We start from the raw sequence: 27,223 nt of genomic DNA on the forward strand, positions 1-27,223 counted from the left end.
CTACTTCTGTTCCTATGCTCCTGTTATGCCTATCACCCAAAGTCCGTATTGTGGGAATGTGGAGGGGAGGCCTGTAAGAAATTTGTGCTGGTCACCAGTAAATAACCTTGAGCTTTGTCCTTACTGAGGACAGGCTAAAACAAACTCTGCATCGGCATATCTTCCTAAGAGACAATTGGCAGCTTCAAACTGTAACCCAAGAAAGCAGCACCAGGTGAACCATTCCCATTAGGGTTTCAGTGCATATTGGCACGATGCTGTTTTCATTGGGAACTTCTCCCTTGGGAGAGAATAATTTCAGCAGCCTTGTTTCGACAAAATCCTGGGGCAACCACTGATCAGGTTGCATTTGTCTCCTTGAGAAACTAGCGCGTTGGAGATCCACGATCCCAGTTATAAATGGGGCACACTAAATCCCACAATCGATGGTTTATGCTGGATCACTATTTCTGTAAAACACCATAACCCAACCATCATAGCAAGAGCCATTGCTGTTTTTGAAAATCTTTTTAATGGCTTTTCTCATATTTATAAACAGTTGCTACTTATATACATTACATTTTTCTTGCCCGCGGTAATTAACTTTATTTTACAGAGGATCAGCACCCTTCCTCTTTTGTGGTTTCCCCATTGGGTTGTTCTTTTACAGGATGCCTCCTCCATTTGTAACGAATCTGTGTCGGGTTCTTGTACCCATCCCCTCACTTTTTCTGCCGTTGCTACCCAGTGGTAGTATTGTAGGTTCGGTAGAGCCAGGTCCCCTCTGACTTTCCCTCTTTGCAGCGTCGGCTTGGGAATTCTCGGGTTCAAACACCATGATTAGCCTGTCTATGTTTTGGAAAAAGGCCTTTGGGATGAAGATCGGGATGGATCTAAACAGGAAGATGAACCTTGGCAGTGTGTTCATCTTGATTGTCTGCACTCTTCCTACCAGGGAGACTGGGAGTGAGCCCCACCTTTTGAAGGTCTTTTCTTACTTCCTCCACCAGGCTGGTCAGGTTCCACTTGTGGATCTGTGTCCAGTCTCTGGCTATTTGGATCCCCAGGTAACGGAATCCGTTTGGGCCATTTTGAACGGGAGCCCCTTCAGCTCTGTCCCTCCCCCTTTTGGGTTCACTGGGAATGTCTCACTTTTGCCTAGGTTAAGTTTGTAGCCCGAGAATGTTCCAAACTCTTTCAGTATTGCCTTCAGTCCCTCCTGTGGCTTCGAGACATAGAGGAGCAGGTCATCTGCATAGAGTGAGACTCTGTGCTCTCGGTCTCCTCTCCGGATTCCCTTCCAGGTTTTCGCATCCCGCACGGCTATCGGCAGGGGTTCGATCGCTAGCGTGAACAAGAGTGGGGACAGGGGGCAGCGCCATTGCTGTTTTACAGAATTCCTTCACCTTTATATTAAAACCCAACTGCAGCATCTCAGAATTTTACATCGATGTGATGAGTGTGGAGCACCAGCAACTGTTGTGGAACAGATCCCCCCCCCCCCCCCCCCCCCCCCCCCCCCCCCCCTCCCATCAATTTGGGCTTATCCCCACAAAAGCTGCTGAATTTACTGTTACAACGGAGTACAACATTTTTTCAGGTTAATTCATTGCCTCTGATGGCATCAGGCAGCACAGCTACTATGTTGAAGTGGGTCAGGAAATTAGTTGCGAGTGTGTAGCTGGAGTTGAGATACTGATCAGTTACAGCTTAATTCAATCTTGCAGGCTGAGGGGCTCAACGACCTATTTCTGAGCGCTTCACGTTGCCTGGCAGATTCTGGCTATTTGTGTAAATGGTAAATTAACATGCGCAGTTTCATAATAGAACTTGGGATTTTTATGCATTTCAGCAGTAACCTCGTGTGTAGGTAGCAAGGAAGTCTAAAAGATAAGTATGCAGTGCCACTGTATTTAGGCAACAAATTTCCGTTAAATCATGACTGATGTGACAAGAAAATGTTACAGGAAATAAGTATGATATGAATTGCTTGATGTATATAAGTCGATCTATTTGGCATTGTACACTGGAGGCTGATCAGATATAGCCTTCAGGTAACGCAGCATTAAAGGTTTTGGGATCATCATAGCATTTACAGTGCAGAAGGAGGCCATTCGGCCCATTGAGTCTGCACCGGCCCCTGGAAGAGCACCCCATTTAAGCCCACACGTCCACCCTATCCCTGTAACCCAGTAACCACCTCGAACCTTTTTGGACACCGAAGGGAAATTTAGCGTGGCCAATCCACCTAACCTGCACATCTTTGGAATTTGGGAGGAAACTGGAGCACCCGGAGGAAACCCACGCAGACACGGGGAGAACGTGCAAACACGCACAGACAATGACCCAAGCCAGAAATCGAAACTGAGACCCTGGAGCTGTCCTAGCCACTGTGCTACCATGCCACCCACCAATGAACCAGGCATGAAGATGTGATCTATTTTAAAGCTATGCATTCCATCCTTGTTTAAATATATTTCCTATTTCTGTTGTAAATTTCTGTGCTGACATTTATAGTAGATGCTGCCTGTGTAATCTTGTTGAACAGCAATTCCAACCCCCTGTTCTGCAGCAGCTCAACTGGTGGGAGGGTGTAATTACAGCACGCACACGAATTTTAATGGTGAAGCTAACGGCGATATTTAAGAGTCATTTTGGGCGTGGTTGGTGGGGTGCTTCTCGATGGCTGCGTTGGTGAGATCAGACTTTGGCAAAAACTGACGACCACCAAGTGATCATCACTCTCCTCCTGCCTTGTATATTAACCCGCTGGCTGTGCCATCATCCTGATAATGTGTTATTCTGTCCAGAACTTTGTTGTAGAAACGATATGTCCATCACTCTGTGACTTGTTCCACGTTATCAGTGCCATTCTCCGTCCAGGAGCCGCAGCAGTGCAGGCCCCTCCCACACGGCCAATCTCACCGGAACCAAATCCTGGCATCCACCTATTCCACCGGCGCTCAAAGTGCAGTTGAACACTCGTGATTTCCAGCGTGTTTAACCTGCGGTGACGTGCCAGCTACATGCAGCCCTCACCACACCAACAACAAAAGCATCAGCAATTTGCAAAAGCATTTCTTCAATGCCGTCATCGGGTGGGCCATTCGGATCAATGTCACGCACCAGACCCCACAGCGCGTCTTACTTCAAACTTGATTGCCTTCTGGACTCGTATGTCCCGTGAGCCCGGTGTTCCAGGACCAGGGAAAAAATTGTCCTTCTTTCCGGTTACAGAAAAGGAAGGCAACAGCCACAGCAGTCTCCAGGCATTTGCAGCCATCAGCAGGAACAAGCAGCAAACACAGCCTGCAGCTGTGGAGTGCTCTCACAAATAACAAGGCCAATTCCTTATTAGCAATAGCCTTCAACTATGAAGCGAGAGGTTGATCACAGTTAAAGAGAGTTAAAGTTACCATTTAGCATGGAGAATCCTTACAGTGCAGAAGGAGGCCATTTGGCCCATCGAATCTGCATTGACCCTCTGAAAGAACATCCTACACAGGCCCACTCCCCTGTCCTATCCCCATAACCCCACCTAACCTAAGGGACACGAAGAGGCAATTTGGCTTCGCCAAAATAAAGAAAGCGAATGGAATAAATAGCTGGCTTGCAATGCAGAACAATGCCAGCACCGCGGGTTCAATTCCCGTACTGGCCTTCCTGAACAGGTGCTGGAATGTGGAGACTAGGGGCTTTTCACAGTAACTTCATTCAAGCCTACTTGTGACAATAAGCTATTATTATTATTATGATGTTGGCATTTGTAGCTAAAGGAATATAATAGAAGTGTTACAACTGTACAAGGCATTAGTGAGATCGCACCTGGGGTATTGTGCACAGTTTTGGTTGCCTTATTTGAGGAAAGATGTAGTGGCATTGGAGGCAGTTCAGAGGATGTTCACTAGATTGATTCCAGAGATGAGGGGTTTGCCTTGAGAGATTGAGCAGTTTAGGCCTATACTCCTGAGTTTAGAAGAATGAGGGGAGATCAAATTGAGGGATATAAGATGGATAAAGTAGACATGGAGTGGATGCTTCCTCTTGTGGGGCATTCTAGAATAAGAGTCCGAGTCTCTCACACTGATGAGGATTTGGGTTTTAGTCACGTGCACCGAGGTACAGTGAAAGTATTGTTCTGCGTACAGTCCAGACAGATCGTACCATACATGAAAAATATAGGACATATGATAAATTACACAAAGTAAATACATGGAGATAGACATCTGGTGAAGCAGATGGAGCGTAGTACTACTCGGTAGAGAAAATGTGTGGAGAGATCAATTCAGAACATAAGGTCATTCAGGAATCTGGTAACAGCGGGAAGAAGCTGTTTTTGAATCTGTTAGTGCGTGTTCTCGGACTTTTGTATCTCCTGCCCGATGGGAGAAGTTGGAAGAGTGAGTAAGCCGGGTGGGAGGGATCTTTGATTATGCTGCCTGCTTTCCTCAGGCAGCAGGAGGTGTAGATGGAGTCAATGGATGGGAGGCAGGTTCGTGTGATGGACTGGGCGGTGTTCACAACTCTCTGGAGTTTCTTACGGTCTTGGGCCGAGCAGTTGCCATACCAGGCTGTGATGCAGCCAAATAGGATGCTTTCTATGATGCATCTGTAAAAGTTGGTAAGAGTCCGTGTGGACATGCCGAATTTCCTTAGTTTCCTGAGGAAGTATGGGCACTGTTGTGCTTTCTTTCTCGTAGCGTCGACATGGGTGGACCAGGACAGATTGTTGGTGATGTGCACACCTAGGAATTTGAAACTGCTAACCATCTCCACCTCCGATTGTTGTTGTTACACCACTCCATTAGATTCTCTATCTCCTGCATTCTGACTCGTTGTTTGAGATCTGACCTAGTAGGACCGTGTCATCGGAAACTTGTAGATGGAGTTGGAGCCAAATTTTGTCTCACCGTCGTGTGTATAGGAAGTATAGTAGGGGGTGAAGTACTCGACCTTGCGGGGCCCCGGTATTGAGGTGTTGTTTATCCTTGCTGATTGTGGTCTATGGGTCAGGAAGTTGAAGATAAAGTTGCAGAGGGAGGAGCCAAGTCCTAGGTTTGGAGATTTGATGTGAGCTTGGCTGAGATTATGGTGTTGAAGGCAGAGCTGTAGTCAATAGGGAGTCTGACGTAGGGGTCTTTGTTGTCGAGCTAGTCCAGGGATGAGTGTAGGGCCAGGGAGATGGCGTCTGCTGTGGACCGGTTGTGGCGGTATGCGAATTGCAGTGGATCAAGACATTCTGGGAATATGAAGTTGATGCCTCTCATGACCAACCTCCCGAAACACTTCATAATGATAGATGTCAAGGCCACTTGACAGTAGTGGTTGAGGCAAGTTCCCTGGTTCTTCTTTGGCACCGGTATGATGGTCTTCTTGAAGCAGGTGGGAACCTCGGAACAGAGTAGGGAGAGGTTGAAGATGTCCGCGAACACACCGGCCAGTTGGTCCGTGCAGGACCTGAATGCAGGGACTCCGTCAGGACCCTTTACCTTCCGGGGGTTCACTTTCAAGAAGGCCGATCTGACTTTGGAAGCTGTGACGGTGGGTATGGGTGTGTCCGAGGCTGCTGGGGCAGTTGACTACGATTTTCTGCTTGAAACTAGCAAAGAATGCATTTGAGTTCATCGGGGAGGGGTGCACTGTTGCTGGAGATTCTACTCTGCTCTGTGAAACAGAGCATACAGCAGTCTCCCTTCCCTCTGAGAGGTAAGTCTGGCGTTAAGTTCGTCCAGCTTGTTTTCGACCGCTTGGACGTTTGCCAGGAGTATGCTGGGGACAGGAGACTTGAAACCATGTTGTTTTAGTCTCCCCTGCAGCCTGCAATGTTTCCCTCGGTTGGCGGCTGCTCCTGGCTGGCCCCGGGATCCGATGGGAGAAGTCTGACCTTGTGGAAGGTAAGTGGTTGTGTCTGGCGGGGTCCAGTATAAATGTGGATGAAACAATTTAGTTAGCCAAAACATGTGCACAGACCTAAGACTTTAGTGGATCTGGATAAAGAGCTCTCCCTATTGAGCTTGGCATTGAAAGCTATTCGAGTCTAACCCAAATGATTAATCGGTGACTCATTATGTGGCCTCACTTGGTTTTAAAGTCAGTATAGCAATCATTGTTTCTTATTCAAGAATATTCCTTTGATATTTAAACTGTGGAAAACAACAACAAAAAAATGGACAGCGTTTTCAGAGAATGCCTGATCCAGGAATTAATTTAATTTTGAACAACCTAGAATAAAAATCAGAAGGATATTAAAAAATTAAATTTTGAACATGCTAATTAGTTAAGAATCTTGGAAATGGGGGGGGGGGAGATAAGACTTTATTCACCGCAGTTGAAGGGGGAGGACTTGCGATGAAATACCGAGGAATGTGTCAATCCGACCTGGCAATTCTATCATGACTATGTCCTCATCAGTTAATTTTTGTATGCTGTACACTTTAGAAGCTGTTATTTCTTCATCGATCATGAAAATACCATTCCTCTCGTGCCACAATTTTGGTTGCCATTTGAACGTGTTACTTCTATGTAGAATCAGATGAGTGAAGAAGATGATTCTTAAATGACTATCCTCTTTAAAAGTTGTGTGATTTCACCAAATGACAGTGGGAAGAACAACTGGGACATTTTCCATAAAAGTAGTTGAATGCAATTAAAGAAATTAATCTTAATTGTCCCAAGATTCAACATTAAATAGCTTGATAAGGAAAATGCATTACATTCAAATAAATATAATGCCTGTGAAATCCTACCAACTGTCCTGGCTTGATACAATTCACACCTCTTTAACCTGGGGTTACCCCTTCTCTGGATCTTTAAAGATTTAATCACCTGCTAATGGTCGCATTCCAAGCATTGTTTGGCATCTTTGAATTTGTCTATATATATGTTTCTGGAACATACCTCTTCATTCACCTGAGGAAGGAGCAGCGCTCCGAAAGCTAGTGACATCGAAACAAACCTGTTGGACTTTAACCTGGTGCTGTAAGACTTCGTACTGTAAGATTCAAATAAAGATCAGCCTTGTGGGAACGTCTGGTGGTCTTGCTGAAATTCCCACCATTTCCTGACTGCAGAGCATGTTGTGCACGGCACTATATGATGTCTGTGCTTGTACATGAATAAAATTACAAATATTCTTTCCTCTCTGCCACTTGACTTCTTGGGCTTTCATCACTTTGTATCAACTTAGATTCTGATATTTATATTTATAATGGGAAAGGTCTAAATAAACCTATTCCTGCAATTTGGCCACTGAGTTCCCATCATTCTCTTAATGCTTTCCTGAATTTAAATTTTTTTTAATTTTTTTTATTTTTTATTTATTTATTTATTTATTTTTTTGTTGGTCTATTTCAAATTCCTGGACTTAAGTTGACAATTTTGCCCAGAATTTGAGCCATTGGGTTTAGCTCAGTGGGCTAGACAGCTGGTTTGTAATGCAGAACAAGGCCAGCAGCGTGGGTTCAATTCCAGTACAGGCGTCCCAGAACAGGTGCCGGAATGTGGCGACTAGGGGCTTTTCACAGCAACCTCATACTTGTGACAATAAAAGATTATTATTAGGGGCAGCATGGTGGTTAGCACAATTGCTTCACAGCTCCAGGGTCTCTGGTTCGATTCCCGGCTTGGGTCACTGCAGAGTCTGCACGTTCTCCCCGTGTGTGCGTGGGTTTCCTCCGGGTCCTCCGGTTTCTTCCCACAGTCCAAAGATGTGCAGGTTGGGTGGATTGGCCATGCTAAATTGCCCTTAGCGTCTAAAATTGCCCTTAGTGTTGGGTGGGGTTAATGGGTTATGGGGATGATGTGGGCTTGGGTAGGGTGCTCTTTCAAAGAGCCGGTGCAGACTCGATGGGCCGAATGGCCTCCTGCACTGTACATTCTATGATTACAACTTGAATTTGGGTTATTTAATCTGAACATCTGCAGTGTACGAAACCTTTTCTAGATATTTTATTCATTGATGGGACGTGACAAGACCAGCATTGATTGTCTATCCCTGATTGGATTCTTCAGAACCATTTCTTGCACTATTCTGTTAGTTTCCCCACAATTTCCTCAAAATTGAGGAAAAGTTAAAGAATAAACTTTAAAAGTTTTACTGAGATGAAGCACATGGAGTATGATCTTAAAATGTTTGTGTGTTGGAAAGAATTTTCTAATAGCACATCTTCTGTAGGCTTAAGTACAAAGCATGTGTAATCAAAGTAAGAGGAGTGGGCAAGATATGGGGTAAAGAAGAGAAAGCAAGTGTGTATTCATATAACGTTACCTCGGTTCTCAAACAGTTACATTTTGAAATGATCTAATTAGCTCACCTGTGTTTTAACTAGGTCAATGTTAACAAATTCTACCCATCAGGCAAAGATTCTGCCTTCAGACACCTAAAGTATGGGAATGGCAATTGGAGAGAACGGCAAACAGCTTTTTTCCTTTGTTATAATTTGATTTTCTAATTAAATCGTTCTAATTTACATCTATTTGAATTGTGTTTCACAAGTGTACAAACCTCTGGGGGAACAGTTAGGAAGGCAAGTCAAGAGGATGGCTTGTCGATATTTCATGGTAGCACAGTGGTTAGCACTGTTGCTTCACAGCTCCAGGGTCCCAGGTTCGAATCCCGGCTTGGGTCACTGTCTGTGGTGAGTCTGCACTTTCTCTCCAAGTCTGCGTGGGTTTCCTCCGGGTGCTCCGGTTTCCTCCCACAAGTTCCGAAAGATGTGCTTGTTGGGTAATTTGGACCTTCTGAATTCTCCCTCTGTGTACCCGAACAGGCGAGACGGAGTGTGGTGACTAGGGGATTTTCACAGTAACTTCATTGCAGTGTTAATGTAAGCCTACTTGTGACAATAAAGATTATTATTTGAAGATGAGATGCTTGTCCTTGCAAAGGATAATCAAGAAGGTTGGAATGGATGATAGTGGGGCAAGAAACGTAGGTTAAAGCGTGAAGATGTGGTGGGAAGTGATGGGGAAATGACTAGTGAAAGAGTGAAATGGGTGTCTCTTAAGGCCACATTCTTTCTGCAGCCTTCAACCCCAAATGCAGACTGTATTTTTTCCCCTGCCACACTGCCCACCATCCAAAGGAAGAGAAATTCAAAAGTGAAAAAAGTTCAGGAGAGAGAACATGAATGAGAGTGGAAAATAACCTGTAGAGGTGGGTATATATAACAATAACCTCTTATATTTGGTTTAAACAATATCCACGACCTGGAGCACAATATTCTCTTTTTTGGAAGAAAGCAAGCACTACATACAGTTTGGAAACCTTTTCCTCGTGTCACCAAACCATCAAATGTATATGAGCCATTATTATGGCATGCTTTTTGAATAGCATTGTCTTTTGACTTTATCTTCTCTTCAGTTTAGGGTTGCATACAGTAGGGCGGAGGAAACCTCACATATAGCATAGACCAGTTGGGTCAAAAGGCCTGTTTGTGTTGTAAATAGTTCAATTTTAATCGGGCCTTTTTAAATACTGGTGTTGTGTTTTCATCAGCATGGCTCAGACTGAAGGAAATTTCCAGTTGCTTGTACAGTTTGCTGTGCATTCTGTTTGTCTCCACTCTACTCACTAGCAGTTCAGTTCAGTTCTAACTTTGAATAGCACCCAGCCGTGCGAGAAACAACTACATTAACCAGCTAGAAACTGCCTTCACCCTTTAGTAGGCTGATGACAACAGAATGCCAGTGTGCTGAAATGTTATTGATTGAAAGGTGATAACCTTTAAGGGGCTGCCAGACATTGAACCTTACAACTTGCTTCCGTTTTAGTCCAACTCTGTGCTTTCGATTTTTCATATGCTGCATCACATACTCAAGCCCAAACGAGCAAAGGTGACGAAGTAGGATTGGAATTGCAAAAGGAAAGAATTAATGGTCTGTCTTCTGTTGGCATCTTTTATTAAAAAAAAAGCAGCAATTAAAGTTCTCTTGTTCTCCATTTTCAACATGGATCTCTGTCTCTCTTTCTTTCCCCCCCCCCCCGCTTTCTCTCGCTTCTGACTTGGATTCCTCAGGCCAGTTCTTTGATGAGAATGAATCCCCAGCTGATCCGCAGCATGACTCTAAAGTGGCGGACTATAATGGGGATGATGGTAATGTGGGTGAGTACGAGGCAGACAAGCAGGCCGAATTGGCTTACAATGAGGAAGAGGATGGTGATGGTGGGGAAGAAGACGTCCAAGGTGAGCTTGGGCCTTATTTCCTTGAAACTAAGAGCTGTGCTAAAACTGTGTGTGTTATCTGCTGAATACCTACTTTACGGCTCCAAAGGACATGTTTATTGTCATTCAGACTGGAGTACTTTTTCCAATCTGTTGCTTTGTTTATGTTCTTCAACCATCTGCATATTTTATCACACCATGACTCTTATAGTCCACAATCTCAAACATCTACAAATTAATGCAAGCTGCCATCAGGTGACCAGGTCAGTCCTAAGAGGCGATACCATTCCCCCCTCGCTCCCCTTCTTGTCTCTTAATTTTTCTGCTAATTTTGACATGCTTGTTAAATTCCTTCTTTCCTCTTTCTTTCTGCAATGAGCAATTTCAGCCAATTTCTAATGAGTGAAAGGACAGAGCACACTTTGAGCTTATGTTGAAGAGGCAGTAAAATGTGTTTTTATTTATAGTTGCTGTCTGCTTTCACAATTCATCTACCTGAATTCAGAGTTTCAGATTATCTGAGGCGCTAGATGAGATGTACAAAATAAGATGCCTTGTCCTGGGAAGTGAGCAACCTGGCAGATCGGTCTCCCTTGCATGACTATTTCAGAATGGGGTTGATCAAACTACCAGACATGCCTGTTCATCTTGCTAGTTTGAGTTAACAGAGTCATGACAGGCTTCAAGACGTGAAATATTGTCATCTTGCATGTATTAGACAGAGATACAACTTCAGCTTGATTCTTAGCTTACTTTGTGATTTTTATTATCTCCCTGTGCTGTTTCCTTGTCTGAGTGGGTTGGCAGTGCAATGCTCCCAGGCTTTTGTCAATTGTATAGTGTAACTGGCTTCAAGGGCCTGTGGAAGAGAATCCCTCCCTCCCCCATATATTTCTCATTTGGGTGGGTGTTTATTACTATTGATCTCTTGCGAAGCCCTCGTTTTATAGTTAAATCAACTAACTTTTGGGACATCAAGAAATACATCCACTGAGACACTCTACAAATCACTTTTATGCCTGGTCATTTTGATTTTAAAAACTAAACCAAGGGCGGCATGTGGCGCAGTGGTTAGCACTGGGACTGCGGCGCTGAGGACCCGGGTTCGAATTCTGGCTCTGGGTCACTGTCCATGTGGAGTTTGCACATTCTCCCCATGTCTGTGTGGGTTTCACCCCCACAACCCAGATGATATGCTGGTTAGGTGGATTGCCCCTTATTTGGAAAAGAAAAATAATTGGCTACTCTAAATTTATTTTTTAAAAACTGAACCAAACAAATTAAAATGATTGCACAGCTTTGTACTATTTAGAAAAAATGTTTCAAAATTGAATAATGTAATTTGTATACCTGATTTTCTAGTTTCTTCACTTTAGGAATAAGATAGCTATAAAAATCTTGCTGTGAATGGGAGAGCGACTCTGCAGGACCCTTGTGTACTGTGTCCTACCTTGGAAGGAATTGGCCTTTTCATCTTGTAGTGCAGTGAGCACACCTAGTGTTTACTGAACCTGAAATATTTTTTGCCATGGCAGGGCACAAATAATGTCTATCAAAATAGGCGTCTGCAATGGTGTAGGGATGGGGAAGGCAGTGAAATGGTCCAGTACTGCACATTGGTGTTCCAGTGAATGGAGGGAAACCATGAGGTTTGTCCCAGCAACGAGCCCATCTGCAAACTCTCCATTCCAGTATAGGGTGACACGATAGCACAGTGGTTAGCACTGTTGTTTTGCAGCACCAGGGTCCCAGGTTCAATTCGCGGCTTGGGTCACTGTCTGTGCGGAGTCTGCACGTTCTCCGTGTCTGCGTGGGTTTCCTCCGGGTGCTCCGGTTTCCTCCCACAAATCCCGAAAGACGTGCTGTTAGGTCATTTGGACATTCAGAATTCTCCCTCCATGTACCCGAACAGGGGCACGAGTGCGACGACTAGGGGATTTTCACGGTAACTTCATTGCGGTGTTGATGTAACCTCCTTGCGACATTAAAGAATATTATTATTATTGTTGGTGAGCAGGGAAAGGAATAGGGGGCAAGAGTCGATTAAGGACTTCCTTGCAAATAGACTGAAAAGGAAGAGAGTTGCTCAGGCCTTCTCTTAGATACCTTCTAATAACCAAATGAGCAAATTGCCTGCCTAATCTCCCAACTGGAACCTGCACATGGGTCATCTAAGGATAAATGACAAAAATGCTTTGGAAAAGAAAGGAAAATAATGAAATTTCCTCAAGCATGTCCAACTACCTAGAGAATTTTACTTTGTAACGCATTGTATTTCTCGTGTAGCTAAATTGGCAGCATTGCATACGAATTTGCAAGTCTTGCAAATTTAAAATGGTTTATTTTTACTCTAAGTAAATAATTATGCAGATAACACATTTCTATTTAGTTTCAGTTTTGTCTGCATGATGCCACCTGTCTCTACGTATGTAAGCTTGACGCTGGCTAGTTTCCCTGCTGAATCCTGCATGCAAACCTCATGCCCTCAAAAGTGGCATCATTCCGCCATCTTTTCATCTCCTAGTGCAACTAGTTTCAATGTGATGTGCATTCACATTAATTATAACTCATTCTAAATTTTCTGGTTATTATGTCTTTGCATCTTAAATGTTTAGCTCATTAGTTTTACTAGCTGTTTTGTCCTGCCAGTTATTCAGTTATAAGATGAAGGTCAATTAAGTAAAATAGATGGGGGAGAAGGTGGAAGAGGCAAATTTTGAGAATCTTAAGCACTTTAGATTTGTGCTTACTACAAAATTATTTCAGCCCCACCATTGGCTTAATTGCTGCTTCTCAAAAAATGAATTGTTTCAAGATTTCTTTGTCATCTTGACAGATGGCATTGCACCAAATTCTGTCCCATAGCATACAACCGTGATATGCTGATTGTAGTCATAATTTGATGTTGATCATAGACTTTGCACATGAATAAACCCTTGAGGTTGGTATTCCGTTGAATGGGTAAAAAGGAATCCTGGGATTACTTTAACTGTAGCATGTTCGAGTTCCCTGTTGGTGCGAACAGTTGGAACAATAAACAAATGATTAATAATTTGCTCAGTCTGATGCACAGCTCAGGTTCTCCTCCTGAGGAATTTTCATGCTTTTAGTATTGGCAATGTTTTTACATAGAATTTACAGTGCAGAAGGAGGCCATTCGGCCCATCGAGTCTGCACCGGCTCTTGGGAAGAGCACCCGACCCCCAAGTCCACACCTCCACCCTATCCCCATAACCCAGAAACCCCACCCAACACTAAGGGCAATTTAACATGGCCAATCCACCTAACCTGCACATCTTTGGACTATGGGAGGAAACCGGAGCACCTGGAGGAAACCTACGCAGACACGGAGAACGTGCAGACTCTGCACAGACAGTGACCCAGCGGGGAATCGAACCTGGGACCCTGGAGCTGTGAAGCAATTGTGCTAACCACCATGCTACCGTGCTGCCCTTTCTGTTTTAATCTTAAAAATAGGTGAACATGAAGCAGAATTGCGCTGAGCAGTATAAATTTTTAAAAAATATTTTTATTCTCCATTTTCACATTTTCCTTCAAAATGTACACCCCACCCACAAACAGTAAACGGTAACACATACAAAATCAATCCCCTTAACAATACCAACGATCCCATCCTCCCACCACCCCAAACATTGCCCACCTGTCAATATATGCATCCAATAAAGAAAAATGAGTCCGGGACCGCCCATGGTCACCATTGACCTATAGAGTCCACTCCCCCCACCCCCCACACACACACACACACACACACACACACACACACACACTCAACGCCCTCCAACCTCTGAAAGAGTACCATACATGATACCCAAGAGATGTACCCCGCGCCCCCAGTCTCCAACTCCTCCCGTCCACTGCCTCTTGTAAAACTCCCCCCCCCCCCCCCCCAAACCTCTGTTCCTTCCCCCCAACTTTCCACCCCGGCTAGACCACTCGGACCCTGTTCTGCCAGGCTCCGATGGCCGCAGCCCCTCCCTGCACCTCCCGTTCACTGGCCAGCTTAAACTGGCCAGCGTGGAGTTCCCCCGCCTGGGTCCCTTCCCCCCTCGGAAGGCCCAGAAATCCCCTTTTAGCACACAAACCCCGCATATCCACCTACACCCCAAAGAGCCCTCATTTCGAGTGAAAGTCCCATCACTCCACTTGTCCAAATATATACAACATTGTCTCCTTTAGCCCATACACCCGCACGCAGTGAAACAAAAAAGAAGAAAATACAGTCATGAGGTTACATCAGCACATGGCCATTTCTCAATTTCTCAGTTCTGCCACAGTCCTTCTGCCTTCGCAAACTCCTCCGCTGCTTCCGCCGTTCCAAAATAAAAGTCCCTGAGCTTGTAAGTCACCCTCGGCTTCGCTGGATATACAATGCTGCACTGCACCTAGCTAATGTACAGTGCCCTCTTCACCCGATTGAAGGCAGCCCGCCTCCTCGCCAGCTCCACCGTAAAGTCCTGGTATACACGTATACCAGCTCCAGCCTAATGCACCACCCGCTTCTGCTTGGCCCAGCTCAGGACCTTCTCCTTCACACTGTATCTACGGAAGCACAGAGTCACTACCCTTGGCGTCTCACTCGCCTTTGGTACAGGCCTCCACGACCGATGAGCCCGATCCAGTTCATATCGGGAGGGATCCTCCCCCTCCCCCAATAGTTTCGCCAGCATTGCAGCAAAATACTCAGTCGGCCTCGGTCCTTCCAACTCCTTCGGGCAGCCCCATAATCCTCAAATTCTGTCGCCTGGATCTGTTTTCCAGGTCTTCCATTTTTCCTCGCAGATCTTTGTTAATGTCTATCACCTTCCGCATCTCCTTCCCCATCGAGGCAAGTTGATCACCGTGATGCAATAACATCTACTCCATTTCCTTCAGCGCCTCCCCTTGCTCCCGCACCTCCGCCACTGCGCTCGCCACTGCCTTCGTCACCGGGGAAATCGCTTCCTCCACCAGCACACTCAAAACCTCTCTCATCTCCTTCCTCATTGTCTCCATGTATTTTGTAAACCGCCTTTCGAATTCCGCAGCCATCACCTTAGTTATTTCTTCAGCCGTAAGCAATGCAGCCTCCCCTGGTGCTCCAGCCTCCATTTTCCTTGGTGACCCCACGCTGACCGTTCCACTCCCCGACAGACCTTCAGCTGTTTTCCTTCCGGACGTTCTTTTGCTCATCCTCGACATTTTTCTTCACTCTGCTGCCTCTGTGCCTTCTCCCTGCTTTTGCCGCCTCCGTGGACCCTGGGACTGGGCTTAAAGCCCCGGAAATGCCGTTCCTGAACGGGAGCCCTCCATTGTGCGGCCGCCTCCCGCCCGCCGTCACCGGAAGTCCGTGCTGAGCAGTATAATTGCTGTACATTCAGTCATAATGATATTTATTGGTACTGACCAATTACTGTAGCTGGGTTCTATTGTTCATCTCATTGAATGCTCATTCTGTTTGTTCGGTCTTTTAGTATTCAAAAACAACAATGTCAATAGGGCACAGTGCCAGGTTGAGCCCAATCCTAATTCCATTGGTGTTTTCCTTAAATCGTAATTTTATTTTTCACTTGAAGCTGCCTCTTTTGGCTGGTATATTGAGTAAACCTGAATTAGAATTTTATGCGTGCATTCTTTTAATGCAATATCTTGAAAAGCAATGTTTTAACAAATAAATTTCCATCCCATGGCTGATCATTTTTTCGTGATAAAGTATGAGGGGTCGATTTATAGACGCAATAAGAAGATTGTTGAAATTGGGACCATTTGTCACATTCAAATGCGCTACATCTTGTGGATCTGGCTAAAATGTTATTATTCATTCCTTTGAAGTTATAATGCTTTTTAAGTTTCTCTCTGGAATCACAAGGTACAGGGGAAAGTAATTTATTTTGGAAGTACAGTTCCTCACTCCTCCCCATTATTACATGCAACTGTTGACTTTAAATTATTCTTGTTAGGAAAAGAAAGGTAGTTTTAAGGGATTTATATTGGTAAACATTAGAAATGAAGGTGTAGTTTTGAGTGGATTTAATTTAATGTTTCCGGAAGGATAAAATCTATAGTTAGATTCACACTGGACAAAGGAGTTTGCATGTGTGGGATTTGGTTAAGTTCCAACTGTGTTTAGATTGGTCTACAGCGCAAGGAATAAATAAACCAGCAATCGTTGCTTAGCAACAAGAGGCCACGTTCCAGAGGGATGGACTTTCCTTTGTTCTTGGTTTTAGCTGGAAGCCAGAGTAGTTGGAGACCAGATATCGGGGAGTGAGCATCTCCCAACTCTGCCAGAAGAAAGATTGGCAAGGACAGGAGCTGCGAAGTGAGAGGCTTCCTAAAGTACAAGTTACAGTCCAGATAACCAGGGAATGGGGACAGAAATAATGTTTAAGACACCGCCTGAACAGTCGCTGGACAAGTAAGAGACCCAGGAGACACAAATTCAACCGCAACAAAAACACAGAAAAGGAATGAAACCAGATGGACCACCCGGCATCGACCCAGGCATTGGAAATGACAACAGCAAACCCAGCCATGTCAACCCCGCAAGGTCCTCCGGAGAGCTGTCTCTCAGTCTGACATAGTCATACTCATGAATTGCACCTTCCAGACAATGTCCCAGACATCACTATTCCTGGGGTTGGATTTGTTGACTGTCATATGTGCCGTCGTACAATGAAAAGTATTGTTCTGCATACAGTTCAGACAGATCATCCCGTACATGAAAAGAAAATACATAATAGGGCAAACCTAAAATACACTATGTAAATACATAGACACAAGCATCAGTGAAGTATACAGGAGTGTAGTACTACTCAGTAGAGAAGATGTTTGAAGAGATCAGATCAGTCCATAAGAGGGTCATTTAGGAGTCTGGTAATAGTGGGGGAAAAGCTGTTTTTGAATCGGTTAGTGCGTGTTCTCAGACATTTGTATCTCCTTCCCAACAAGAGGGAAAAGCAATCTTGACCTCATCCTCCCCAACCTGCCTGCTGCAGATGCATCTGTCCATGACCGCATCGGTAGAAGTGACCATGGCACAGTCCTTGTGGAGACAAAGTCCTGACTTCACATTGAGGATACCCTCCATCGTGTTGTGTGGCACTACCACTATGCTAAATGGGATAGACTTCGAACAAATCTAGCAACTTGAGACTGGGCATTCATGAGACTCTGTGGGCTATCAGCAGAAGCAGACTTATATACTCGAGCACAATCTGCAACTTCATGTCCCGGCATATCCCCCACTCTACCATTACCACCAAGCCAGGGGATCAACCCTTGTTCAGTGAAGTGCATGCCAGGAGCAACACCAAAAATGAGGTGTCAAACCTGGTGAAGTTGCAACACCGGACTAGTGTGTCAAATAGTATAAGCAGCAAGTAATAGAGCTGCGTGATTCCACAACTAACGCATAGATCTAAGCTCTGCAGTACTGCCACATCCAGCCATGAATGGTCGTGGACAATTAACCAACTCACTGGACGAAGAAGCTCCACAAATATCCTCATCCTCCATGACGGGGGAGCCCAGCACATCAGTGCAAAAGACGTGGCGGAAGCATTCACAACAATCTTCAGCCAGAAGTGCCAAGTGGATGATCCATCTCGGTCTCCCCAGCAGCGGCTAATTTGGTTCATTCCACGTGACATTAAGAAACAGCTGAAGGCACTGGATACTGCTACAGCTATGGGCCCTGACAATATTCTGGCATTAGTACTGAAGACTTGTGCTCCAGAACTTGCCGCATCCCTAGCCAAACTGTTCCAGTACAGCTACAACACTGACATCTACCAGGCAATATGGAGAATTGACCAGGTATGACCTATACACAAGAAAAAGGATGATTATGGGAGACTTCAACTTCCCCAATATTGACTGGGACTCACTTTGTGTTAGGGGCTTGGACGGGGCAGAGTTTGTAAGGAACATCCAGGAGGGCTTCGTAAAACAATATGTAGATAGTCCAACTATGGAAGGGGCTTTACTGGACCTGGTATTGGGGAATAAGCCCGGCCAGGTGGTAGAAGTTGCAGTAGGGGAGCATTTCGGGAAGTGACCACAATTCAGTAAGTTTTAAAGTGCTGGTGGACAAGGATAAGAGTGGTCCTAGGGTGAATGTGATAAATTGGGGGAAGGCTAATTATAACAATATTAGGCGGGAACTAAAGAACCAAGATTGGGGGCGGATGTTTGAGGGTAAATCAACATCTGACATGTGGGAGGCTTTCAAATGTCAGTTAAAAGGAATTCAGGACCGGCATGTTCCTGTGCGGATGAAGGATAAATACGGCAAATTTCGGGAACCTTGGATAACAAGAGATGGTGTAGGCCTTGTCAAAAAGAAAAAGGAGGCATTTGTCAGGGCTGGAAGGCTGGGAACAGACTAAGCCTGTGTGGGATATAAGGAAAGTAGGAAGGAACATGAGCAAGGAGTCAGGAGGGCTAGAAGGGGTCACGAAAAGTCATTGGCAAATAGGGTTAAGGAAAATCCCACGGCTTTCAGGGACAGGGTTGGCCCACTGAAGGACAGGGGAGGGAATCTATGTGTGGAGTCAGAGGAAATGGGCGAGGTACTAAATGAATACTTTGCATCAGTATTCACCAAAGAGAAGGAATTGGTGGATGTTGAGTCTGGAGAAGGGTCCCCAGGGCCTGTGGGATCTACCCCAGAATACTGAAGGAGGCTAGCGAGGAAATTGCTGAGGCATTTACAGAAATCTTTGGATCCTCACTGTCTTCAGGTGATATCCCAGAGGACTGGAGAATAGCCAATGTTGTTCCTTTGTTTAAGAAGGATAGCAAGGATAATCCAGGGAACTACAGGCCGGTGAGCCTTACGTCAGTGGTAGGGAAATTACTGGAGAGAATTCTTCGAGACAGGATCTACTCCCATTTGGAAGCAAATGGACGTATTAGCGAGAGGCAGCACAGTTTTGTGAATGGGAGGTCGTGTCTCACTAACTTGATAGAGTTTTTCGAGGAGGTCACAAAGATGATTGATGCAGGTAGGGCAGTGGATGTTGTCTATATGGACTTCAATAAGGCCTTTGACAAGGTCCCTCATGGCAGACTGGTACAAAAGGTGAAGTCACACGGGATCAGGGGTGAGCTGGCAAGGTGGATACAGAACTGGCTAGGTCATAGAAGGCAGAGAGTAGCAATGGAAGGGTGCTTTTCTGATTGGAGGGCTGTGGCTAGTGGTGTTCCACAGGGATCAGTGCTGGGACCTTTGCTGTTCGTAGTATATATAAATGATTTGGAGGAAAATGTAACCGGTCTGATTAGTAAGTTTGCAGACGACACAAAGGTTGGTGGAATTGCGGATAGCGATGAGGACTGTCAGAGGATACAGCGGGATTTAGATTGTTTGAAGCCTTGGGCGGAGAGATGGCAGATGGAGTTTAATCCGGACAAATGTGAGGTAATGCATTTTGGAAGGTCTAATGCAGGTAGGGAATATACAGTGAATGGTAGAACCCCAAGAGTATTGACAGTATAAGAATTGGCAAGTCATGTTGCAGCTGTATAGAGCCTTAGTTAGGCCACAATTGGAGTATAGTGTTCAATTGTGGTTGCCACACTACCAGAAGGATGTGGAGGCTTTAGAGAGGGTGCAGAAGAGATTTACAAGGATGTTGCCTAGTATGGAGGGCATTGGCTATGAGGAGCGGTTGAATAAACTCGACTTGTTCTCACTGGAACGAAGGAGGTTGAGGGGCGACCTGATAGAGGTCTACAAAATTATGAGGGGCATAGACAGAATGGATAGTCAGAGGGTAGAGAGGTCAATTACTAGGGGGCATAGGTTTAAGGTGCGAGGGGCAAGGTGTAGATGGAACCCAATGCAGCAGAGGAAATTCATCTGGAAAGTATTTAATAGAAGCATAGTTTGGATATTAATTTTCACACTCATTCCTTTTGTTGCTTCCATCAACTTGTTTATTGCTTTGTAATTTTTTTTTTAAAAAGGGGACAGCAATGAAACTTGGACAGTGCTACCTACAGACAGACATGGAGTGTGCACTCTGTGAAGAGGTTGCTGAATTGAAGAACAGTATCGCAGTGGAACTCAAGTGATGTAAAAAACACCATCTTGAAAATTGTGGTGCAGCGTGACCCTCCTTTTAGGTTGTTGTTATTACTATTGGTGAGGAGAGGCCTAATAAGAATGTGGGTTGTACCGACCTATCTCACTCTTGTGGATGTCACGTTACTTGCCAAGGTGTTGGCGCTGCGGCTTGAGACCTGCCTTCCAAAGGTAATCTGAGGTTCAGACAGGCTTCGTCAAGGTTTGACAAATGTCAAATTATCAGCAAATGTAAATGTATGTTGCCTGCTAAATGTTGTCCTTTTCCCCTCCTCGGTGCCCGAACCAGAGGTGATTGTGTCACTGGATGTCGAAAAGGCAGTGAAGTGGGAGTATCTGTTTGCAATTCTGGGGAGGTTCGGTTTTGGCCACAAGATTATTTCCTGGATTCGACTACTGTATAAGGCCCACACTGCCACCTTTCGTACTCTGGTTATTTTCCGTTGAATAGCGGCAAGCGACAAGGGTGTCCACTGTCTCTGCTTTGGCAATAGAACTGCTCGCTGAGGTCTTCTATTAAGTGAAGGGGGATAAATCTGGGAGGGGTGGAGCATTGGGTGTCCCTTACACGGATTAATTACTTATTTATATTATGGACCCAGTACCCTGCATGGATGAGATTATGAAGCTGCTTATTTTTTTTGGCTTCGTCTCTGGTTATAAGCTGAACTTGGATGAGAGCGAATGTTTCCTGCTCAAACCCCCGGGGAGGAGAGCCCAACTTCGACTTTCCAAGACTAGCGTTTTCTATTTGGGGTCCGGGTGGCCCACAACTGGGCCTCATTTCAGCACGGTCGTACAGCGGTTAGCACTGTTGCCTCACCGGCTTGGATCACCTCCGGGTGCTCTGGTTTCCACCCACCAAGTTCTGAAAGACGTGCTTGTTAGGTAATTTGGACATTCTGAATTCTCCCTCTCTGTACCTGAACAGGTGCCAGAGTGTGGCGACTTGGGGCTTTTCACAGTAACTTCATTGCAGTGTTAATGTAAGCCTACTTGTGACAATAAAGGTTATTATTAACTCATCTAAAAGACAACACCCGAGACAGTGATCCTTGTCCCATATGGGGAAAAATGGAAGCAAGCCCCCACATTGTTTCTGGCATTCGCGCAATAGGCAATAGTTACGGTACCATTGCCTTTCTCTCCAGTGAGATTTTCCTTGAATCCAGCGGTGGATTCCAGCTGTAGAATTTCAAAGCAGTTCAGGCAGCATTTCAACCTCTGTTCCCTGTCTTCGCTATCCCCATCCGCAACAACCATCATTTTCTACCAATGGGTTTGGACTCGACATTTAAGTTTTGGGAGGGGGAGGGTCTGGAGAGGTTCAGAGACCTGTTCATGAAGGGGAGGCTTCGTGGTGATCTGCACCCTGAAAGAATTTCATCAATATACCTATGACCGGCACTTTTTTTATAATCACCGACCACAAGGGGACTCTTGCTGGTGGCGTACAAATACACTTTTCAACATCGTCCATGGGTCTCTATATCTATGCCTATGCCTTTGGCCATCTCCCGCTACCTGTGAGCCCCATGTTTCCACCGTGGTGGAGGAAGTCGTGGCGACTTTGAACTTACTCTGCCGGTACCAGCCGTACAGATACCAGCATGGACATCGAAAGATCCCCCATTGACAAAGCTCTGTCACATGTTACTGGAATCCCGGATTGCAGGACCCCCCTCGCCCTCAGCCCTATGTCTAAAAGCAGCAGACTGAACGTCGAAAACAGCAACCTCTTGTGGGGAGCACACATGGTCATTCTGCAGCCAGGCCACGAACTGATCCAGCAGGATGCACAGTGGTCGGTCAAGCAAAAAATTAAGATGCTAGCACAAAACTATGTCTGGTGGCCAGGAATCGATTCCTCTTCAACTATAGGACCACGCCACATGTCACAATAGGGCTGGCACTGGTGGGGCTGATGATGGGCCAATGCCTCGGAACCCGATTAAGCCTGATTTTCCCCAAACTGGGCAAGAAGGGGTCTGTACAAATGTGTGAGATACCACATGCTGAGTGAAGAATTATTTTGTTCTTGTAACTCCTGGTTGCTCCCAGAACAAAGGGAGTTCCTTGTATGGAACTAGTAAAGCTACCTCCTGTGGTCATGTGACTTGTAGCAGCCTTCTTTTTGGGCCAGCAGAAAATCAAGTTTATAAAATAGCAATAAGAATAAAGTTTTGAACATCGTGTTGGATTTCTTTTTATGTTGTAGGAACCCAACAGTTTGTAAATGTAATGTACACATATTATCTTTTTTTTCTGCCCTGATGAGGATTACAGCATTAATGTTTAAAGACTTTCAGGTTCTTTAAGTTGTTATTTGATGATGGGAGAAGCCCCTTCTGGCATGGTTGTTGTATGGAACTAGTAAAGCCACCTCCGAGGCATAACGTCACTCTGATTTGTTGGTTATGGAGAACAGGTAGTAAACATATGTTAATGGAACTTTGGTTATTGTAAACACTTACTATGGAGTGGTTTGCTCCGTAATTTCAGGGGTCAGTTCAGAGTCAACCACATTGCTGTGGGTGTGGAGTCACATGTAGGCCACACCAGGTAAGGACGGCAGATTTCCTTCCCTAAAGGATATTAGTGAAGCAGATTAGTTTTTATGACAACAGCAACTTCATTGCCGTGTTATTTAAGCCTACTTGTGACACAAACAAAGATTATTATTATTATTATTATTATTACAATCGACAATGGTTTCATGACCATCAGACTTTTAGTTCCAGATGTTTTATTGAATTCAAATTTCACCATCTGTCACGGTGGGATTCGAACCTGAATCCCAAGAGTTGTAGATTACTGGTCCAGTGAAATTGCCACTGAGCCCCCCCCCCCCCCCCCCCCCCCCAAGCTAAATCTGTTATGTCCAATGGTTTTGCAAACTTCAGTGTCATTGTTCCTAAAAGCCATTCGACATCTTAAACATGTTCTGATTCCTCAACAGGGTGACACCAAGTCAGTTCCTGATGCTGTGATGTAACTATAAAGATGTGTTTGATTTTGATCACCGCAATTGCTTGTTGAATGAGTGAATTGCAGGTGAATTTGATGGACACCGGAAGCACAAGGATCTTGGTGCTCAACAGTTTGCTGATTTTGTAGAAAAGGAACTTTTTATCTGTCTTGGGTTCAGATGCTGAGGAAAGATTATTAGGTGATCTTCTCGTGGGGAAATGAACTTTGCTGCTCTTGTTCACCTCGTAACGGGGAGCAGCTGCTTTCTTTTTAATGTTTACAAACCGTATAAGAACAGTAACTTTAGCCAGTTGTTTCCTGTTTTACAAGCAACATTCATTGTATGTACTTTCTTCCGAGTTATAAATGTACCCTTTGGCTGCCAAGTGTCATCAGGAGAATTTCTTGTGTGTGGATCAAACCTGCGGTTTAGAAAAGTGTTTGATCTCTGGGTGCAGACTTCCTGCATGGGCTGCTCCCTTGTATCAGAGCTGCAGGAATGTTTATGTCAGGTTGCAGTCCCTTGTGTCTGCACCTCTTCGGTGAACCTGTGTTTACAGCATCTGAAATGGGGAGAGTTAATTTCCACTGAGTTCATGATCACCCTGATCTAAAGGCAGATGTTTATGGAATGAGATTTTGAAACGAAAACGTTTTTATAAAAAAAAAGGTGGTTGCATCACTTTAAATGGAAAACAGTTTTCACTGGATACAGCCACATCAGGTCTTTTTCCTTAAAAACAAGATGGTTCGCCTTTTATTTTATACCTGGAAGTGAAATTGACGCTAAGCTTCGTAGGTGAAATGGTGCCTCAAAAGATTGATTTTTGTTTAAAAACAGCAGTGGGCAGATCCCACAATTTAAACCAACAAGAAAATAGCGACTTGAAAAGAGATTGCACTTTTAGCTGATAGGTTACAAGTGTTGGAAAGAGGCTTGTGTCGAATTGGGCATAGTCTATTTGTGCTGTAAACTTAATGTAATTCTGTTCTGTGTAAAAGTAATTCTGTGCCATGTAAAAGCATTTCACAGCAGGTAACTGTTTCCTCTTGCATATTGTAATTAGAAAGTATTACACATCCATCATTTGATAACACTGGAGGGCGATCAATTGGGTTTTGTGGTGATCTGGTCACTTTTGATATTTTTACTCTTTGTTGGGAGCTAGGTTGGTTTGGGTTCCTTGGGTGAGGTAGTGGGATTTGGATTCATGTTCTCTGAATTATTAATCCTGGTCTTGCCATAAACTCCACTTCCTGAAAATGACCACATAAAGTTCGAACGAGCAACAAGGACTTCATAAAATTGAGGGATTAAATGGGCTGGAGAATTTAAGTATGTATCGTGGAAACGAGATCACTCATTTACAGAACCACTGCAAGAATTTCGATTTTATTAAAATTTTGGGCTGTGGTATCTTTAGTTAATTTAACTTTGTATCCCAAATCTAGAGTTCATCGGAGTCTCAGTGAGCTGACCTCCAAGGGGCAATCAAATGATGGAGACAAAGTGGAATTTATCAAGCAAGAATGTAAATATACTTAACAAAATTCAGTGAAGACTGAAGATGCATGAATCCTCGAAGGCTGCAAATCAGCACAGTCTTGTTAGCTGCCTCTTCAAGAGAGTTGTCCGACGACTGTGCCCACAATGTCTTGAAACTTTTTATATTTATCCTGAATTCTGAAAGTGCTTAAACCCTATTTGGACATCGCTTGCATTAACCCTTCAGTTTGTCGAAAGTGAGGTCACTTGCTTTCTCTCCCACTTCCGTGGCTCCACTCACATAACCAGTGACTGAAACGGGTGCTTGTTACCTTCTAGGTTTCCACAAATTGGAAGTAGAAATGACATGTTGCCTCTGTTACAAAATGGAATAGTCTATTTGGCTCTCGATGTTTTCACACACCTGAACAAGTCATGCATGCCCTGAAAGCTATTCGTACCAGGAGTAAATGATGTCTCTAGTGGTAAAACTAGAAAAAAATAAGCAAAGATAATGTTTGACTCAATCAATATGTTAGAAAGCTATTCTAATTAAAAGGTACATAGGGAAGGATTCATGCTAAGAATTAGTTCTGTTGGCCTCAAATATGACTTTAAGACTGTAGGTTAGTTCTCTCTGGATTGACAACCTTGAGCATTGCAGCTGAAACTGCCAGCAGCCTGATCATTTAAATGTTTAATTACCTCTTTCTCAACTGGTAAGCACTTAAGTTAGTCTACTTAAAGTGGTTAGATCCCAAAATGTTGGTCCTACTTAATAGAAAATCCTAAAATTAGAATATTATTGAAATCTTACGGTCCCCAATAAAGAAGAAGATATTTATATTGATTCCTCATTAAATATAGATTTAATCTATTTGTTTTATTGTATAAGAAGATGATCAGTGTCGGTATTAGCCCTTTGTCTGAACACAAGGCAGAATGAATAAAATGACGGGGATATATGGATTGTTGGTGAGTTCTCCTTGGCATGGGCCTTGGGGTGGGGTATTATTTAACAGTGGTATGTTCTGGAATAGAATACTGGCTAGCTCTCAGCTTGTCAGTGTGATGTCTTGACCAATTCACTACAATCATGTCTCAAGACAAAACACGTATGGATTTAAAAGGTTTTCCCTATATTAGTGTGAAATCAGTTCTCTGTTAAAACCTTGATGGTCTGAAAATGTGGTCTATTGGCCACCTAGACCATGGATGCCGTTGTCCAAAAGCTGAACATGTTTGAAACGCCAGCGCATTCCACCAACAATTTTTATAAGTTCGACGTTTCACACGTTTCTGTGAACGATTGAAGGGTACTTGTCCGACCATAACTGCACGCTTGCATTGGTATCCCAAATCCTGACCCTCAAAACAGCCAAGGTGTATGTGTTTTGGGTCTCATCTGTGGTGAAGTCTTTGCTTATCTGCCCTTTTAGTGGTCCGAACGTTTGGGTGGCAGACAGGCTATCAAATTCCATTCTCTGAAAAAGAAAGCCCAGGGAAACCTACAATCTCCTTAATCCTTCAATAAAATGTATACAGACGACAGATTGCTCCCATAGACTTATCCTAATTGGATTGGATTGGTTTATTGTCACGTGTACCGAGGTACAGTGAAAAGTATTTTTCTGCGAGCAGCTCAACAGATCATTAAGTACATGAGGAGAAAAGGGAATAAAAGAAAATACATAATAGGGCAACACAACATATACAATGTAACTACATAAGCACTGGCATCGGATGAAGCATACAGGGTGTAGTGTTAATGAAATCAGTCCATAAGAGGGTCATTTAGGAGTCTGGTGACAGTGGGGAAGAAGCTGTTTTTGAGTCTGTTCGTGCGTGTTCTCAGACTTCTGTATCTCCTGCCCGATGGAAGAAGTTGGAATAGTGCGTAAGCCGGGTGGGAGGGGTCATTGATTGTACTGCCCGCTTTCCCCAGGCAGCGGGAGGTGTAGATGGAGTCAATGGATGGGAGGCAGGTTCGTGTGATGGACTGGGCGGTGTTCACGACTCTCTGAAGTTTCTTGCGGTCCTGGGCAGAGCAGTTGCCATACCAGGCTGTGATGCAGCCTGATAGGATGCTTTCTATGGTGCATCTGTAAAAGTTGGTCAGAGTCAATGTGGACATGCCGAATTTCCTTAGGAAGTATAGGCGCTGTTGTGCTTTCTTGGTGGTAGTGTCGACGAGGGTGGACCAGGACAGATTTTTGGAGATGTGCACCCCTAGGAATTTGAAACTGCTGACCATCTCCACCTCGGCCCCGTTGATGCTGACAGGGGTGTGTACAGTACTTTGCTTCCTGAAGTCAATGACCAGCTCTTTAGTTTTGCTGGCATTGAGGGAGAGATTGTTGTCGCTACACCACTCCACTAGGTTCTCTATCTCCCTCCTGTATTCGGACTCATCGTTATTCGAGATCCGGCCCACTATGGTCGTATCGTCAGCAAACTTGTAGATGGAGTTGTAACCAAGTTTTGCCACGCAGTCGTGTGTGTACAGGGAGTAGAGTAGGGAGCTAAGTCCGCAGCCTT

General features: G+C 44.5%; 1 protein-coding gene across 7 annotated transcripts in view; it reads left to right on the top strand.

Moving 5' to 3' along the window:
- Window positions 1-27,223, top strand: part of golm2 (golgi membrane protein 2) — a 129,090-nt gene that overhangs the window by 89,353 nt on the left and 12,514 nt on the right. For 2 of the 7 annotated variants that reach the window (XM_072470395.1, XM_072470396.1), the window contains exon 10: window positions 9,996-10,163. The exons of 2 other annotated variants lie outside the window; for them this stretch is intronic. In XM_072470395.1, the coding sequence (XP_072326496.1) occupies window positions 9,996-10,163 (168 nt within the window). Of the gene's footprint in view, window positions 1-9,995; window positions 10,164-24,651; window positions 25,535-27,223 lie in introns of those variants that run through there. 3 more of the 7 variants (XR_011933852.1, XM_072470397.1, XM_072470400.1) reach the window with 3 other exon arrangements.

Source organism: Scyliorhinus torazame, chromosome 12 (assembly GCF_047496885.1).
Source record: "Scyliorhinus torazame isolate Kashiwa2021f chromosome 12, sScyTor2.1, whole genome shotgun sequence".
Classification (NCBI taxonomy): Eukaryota; Metazoa; Chordata; class Chondrichthyes; order Carcharhiniformes; family Scyliorhinidae; genus Scyliorhinus; species Scyliorhinus torazame.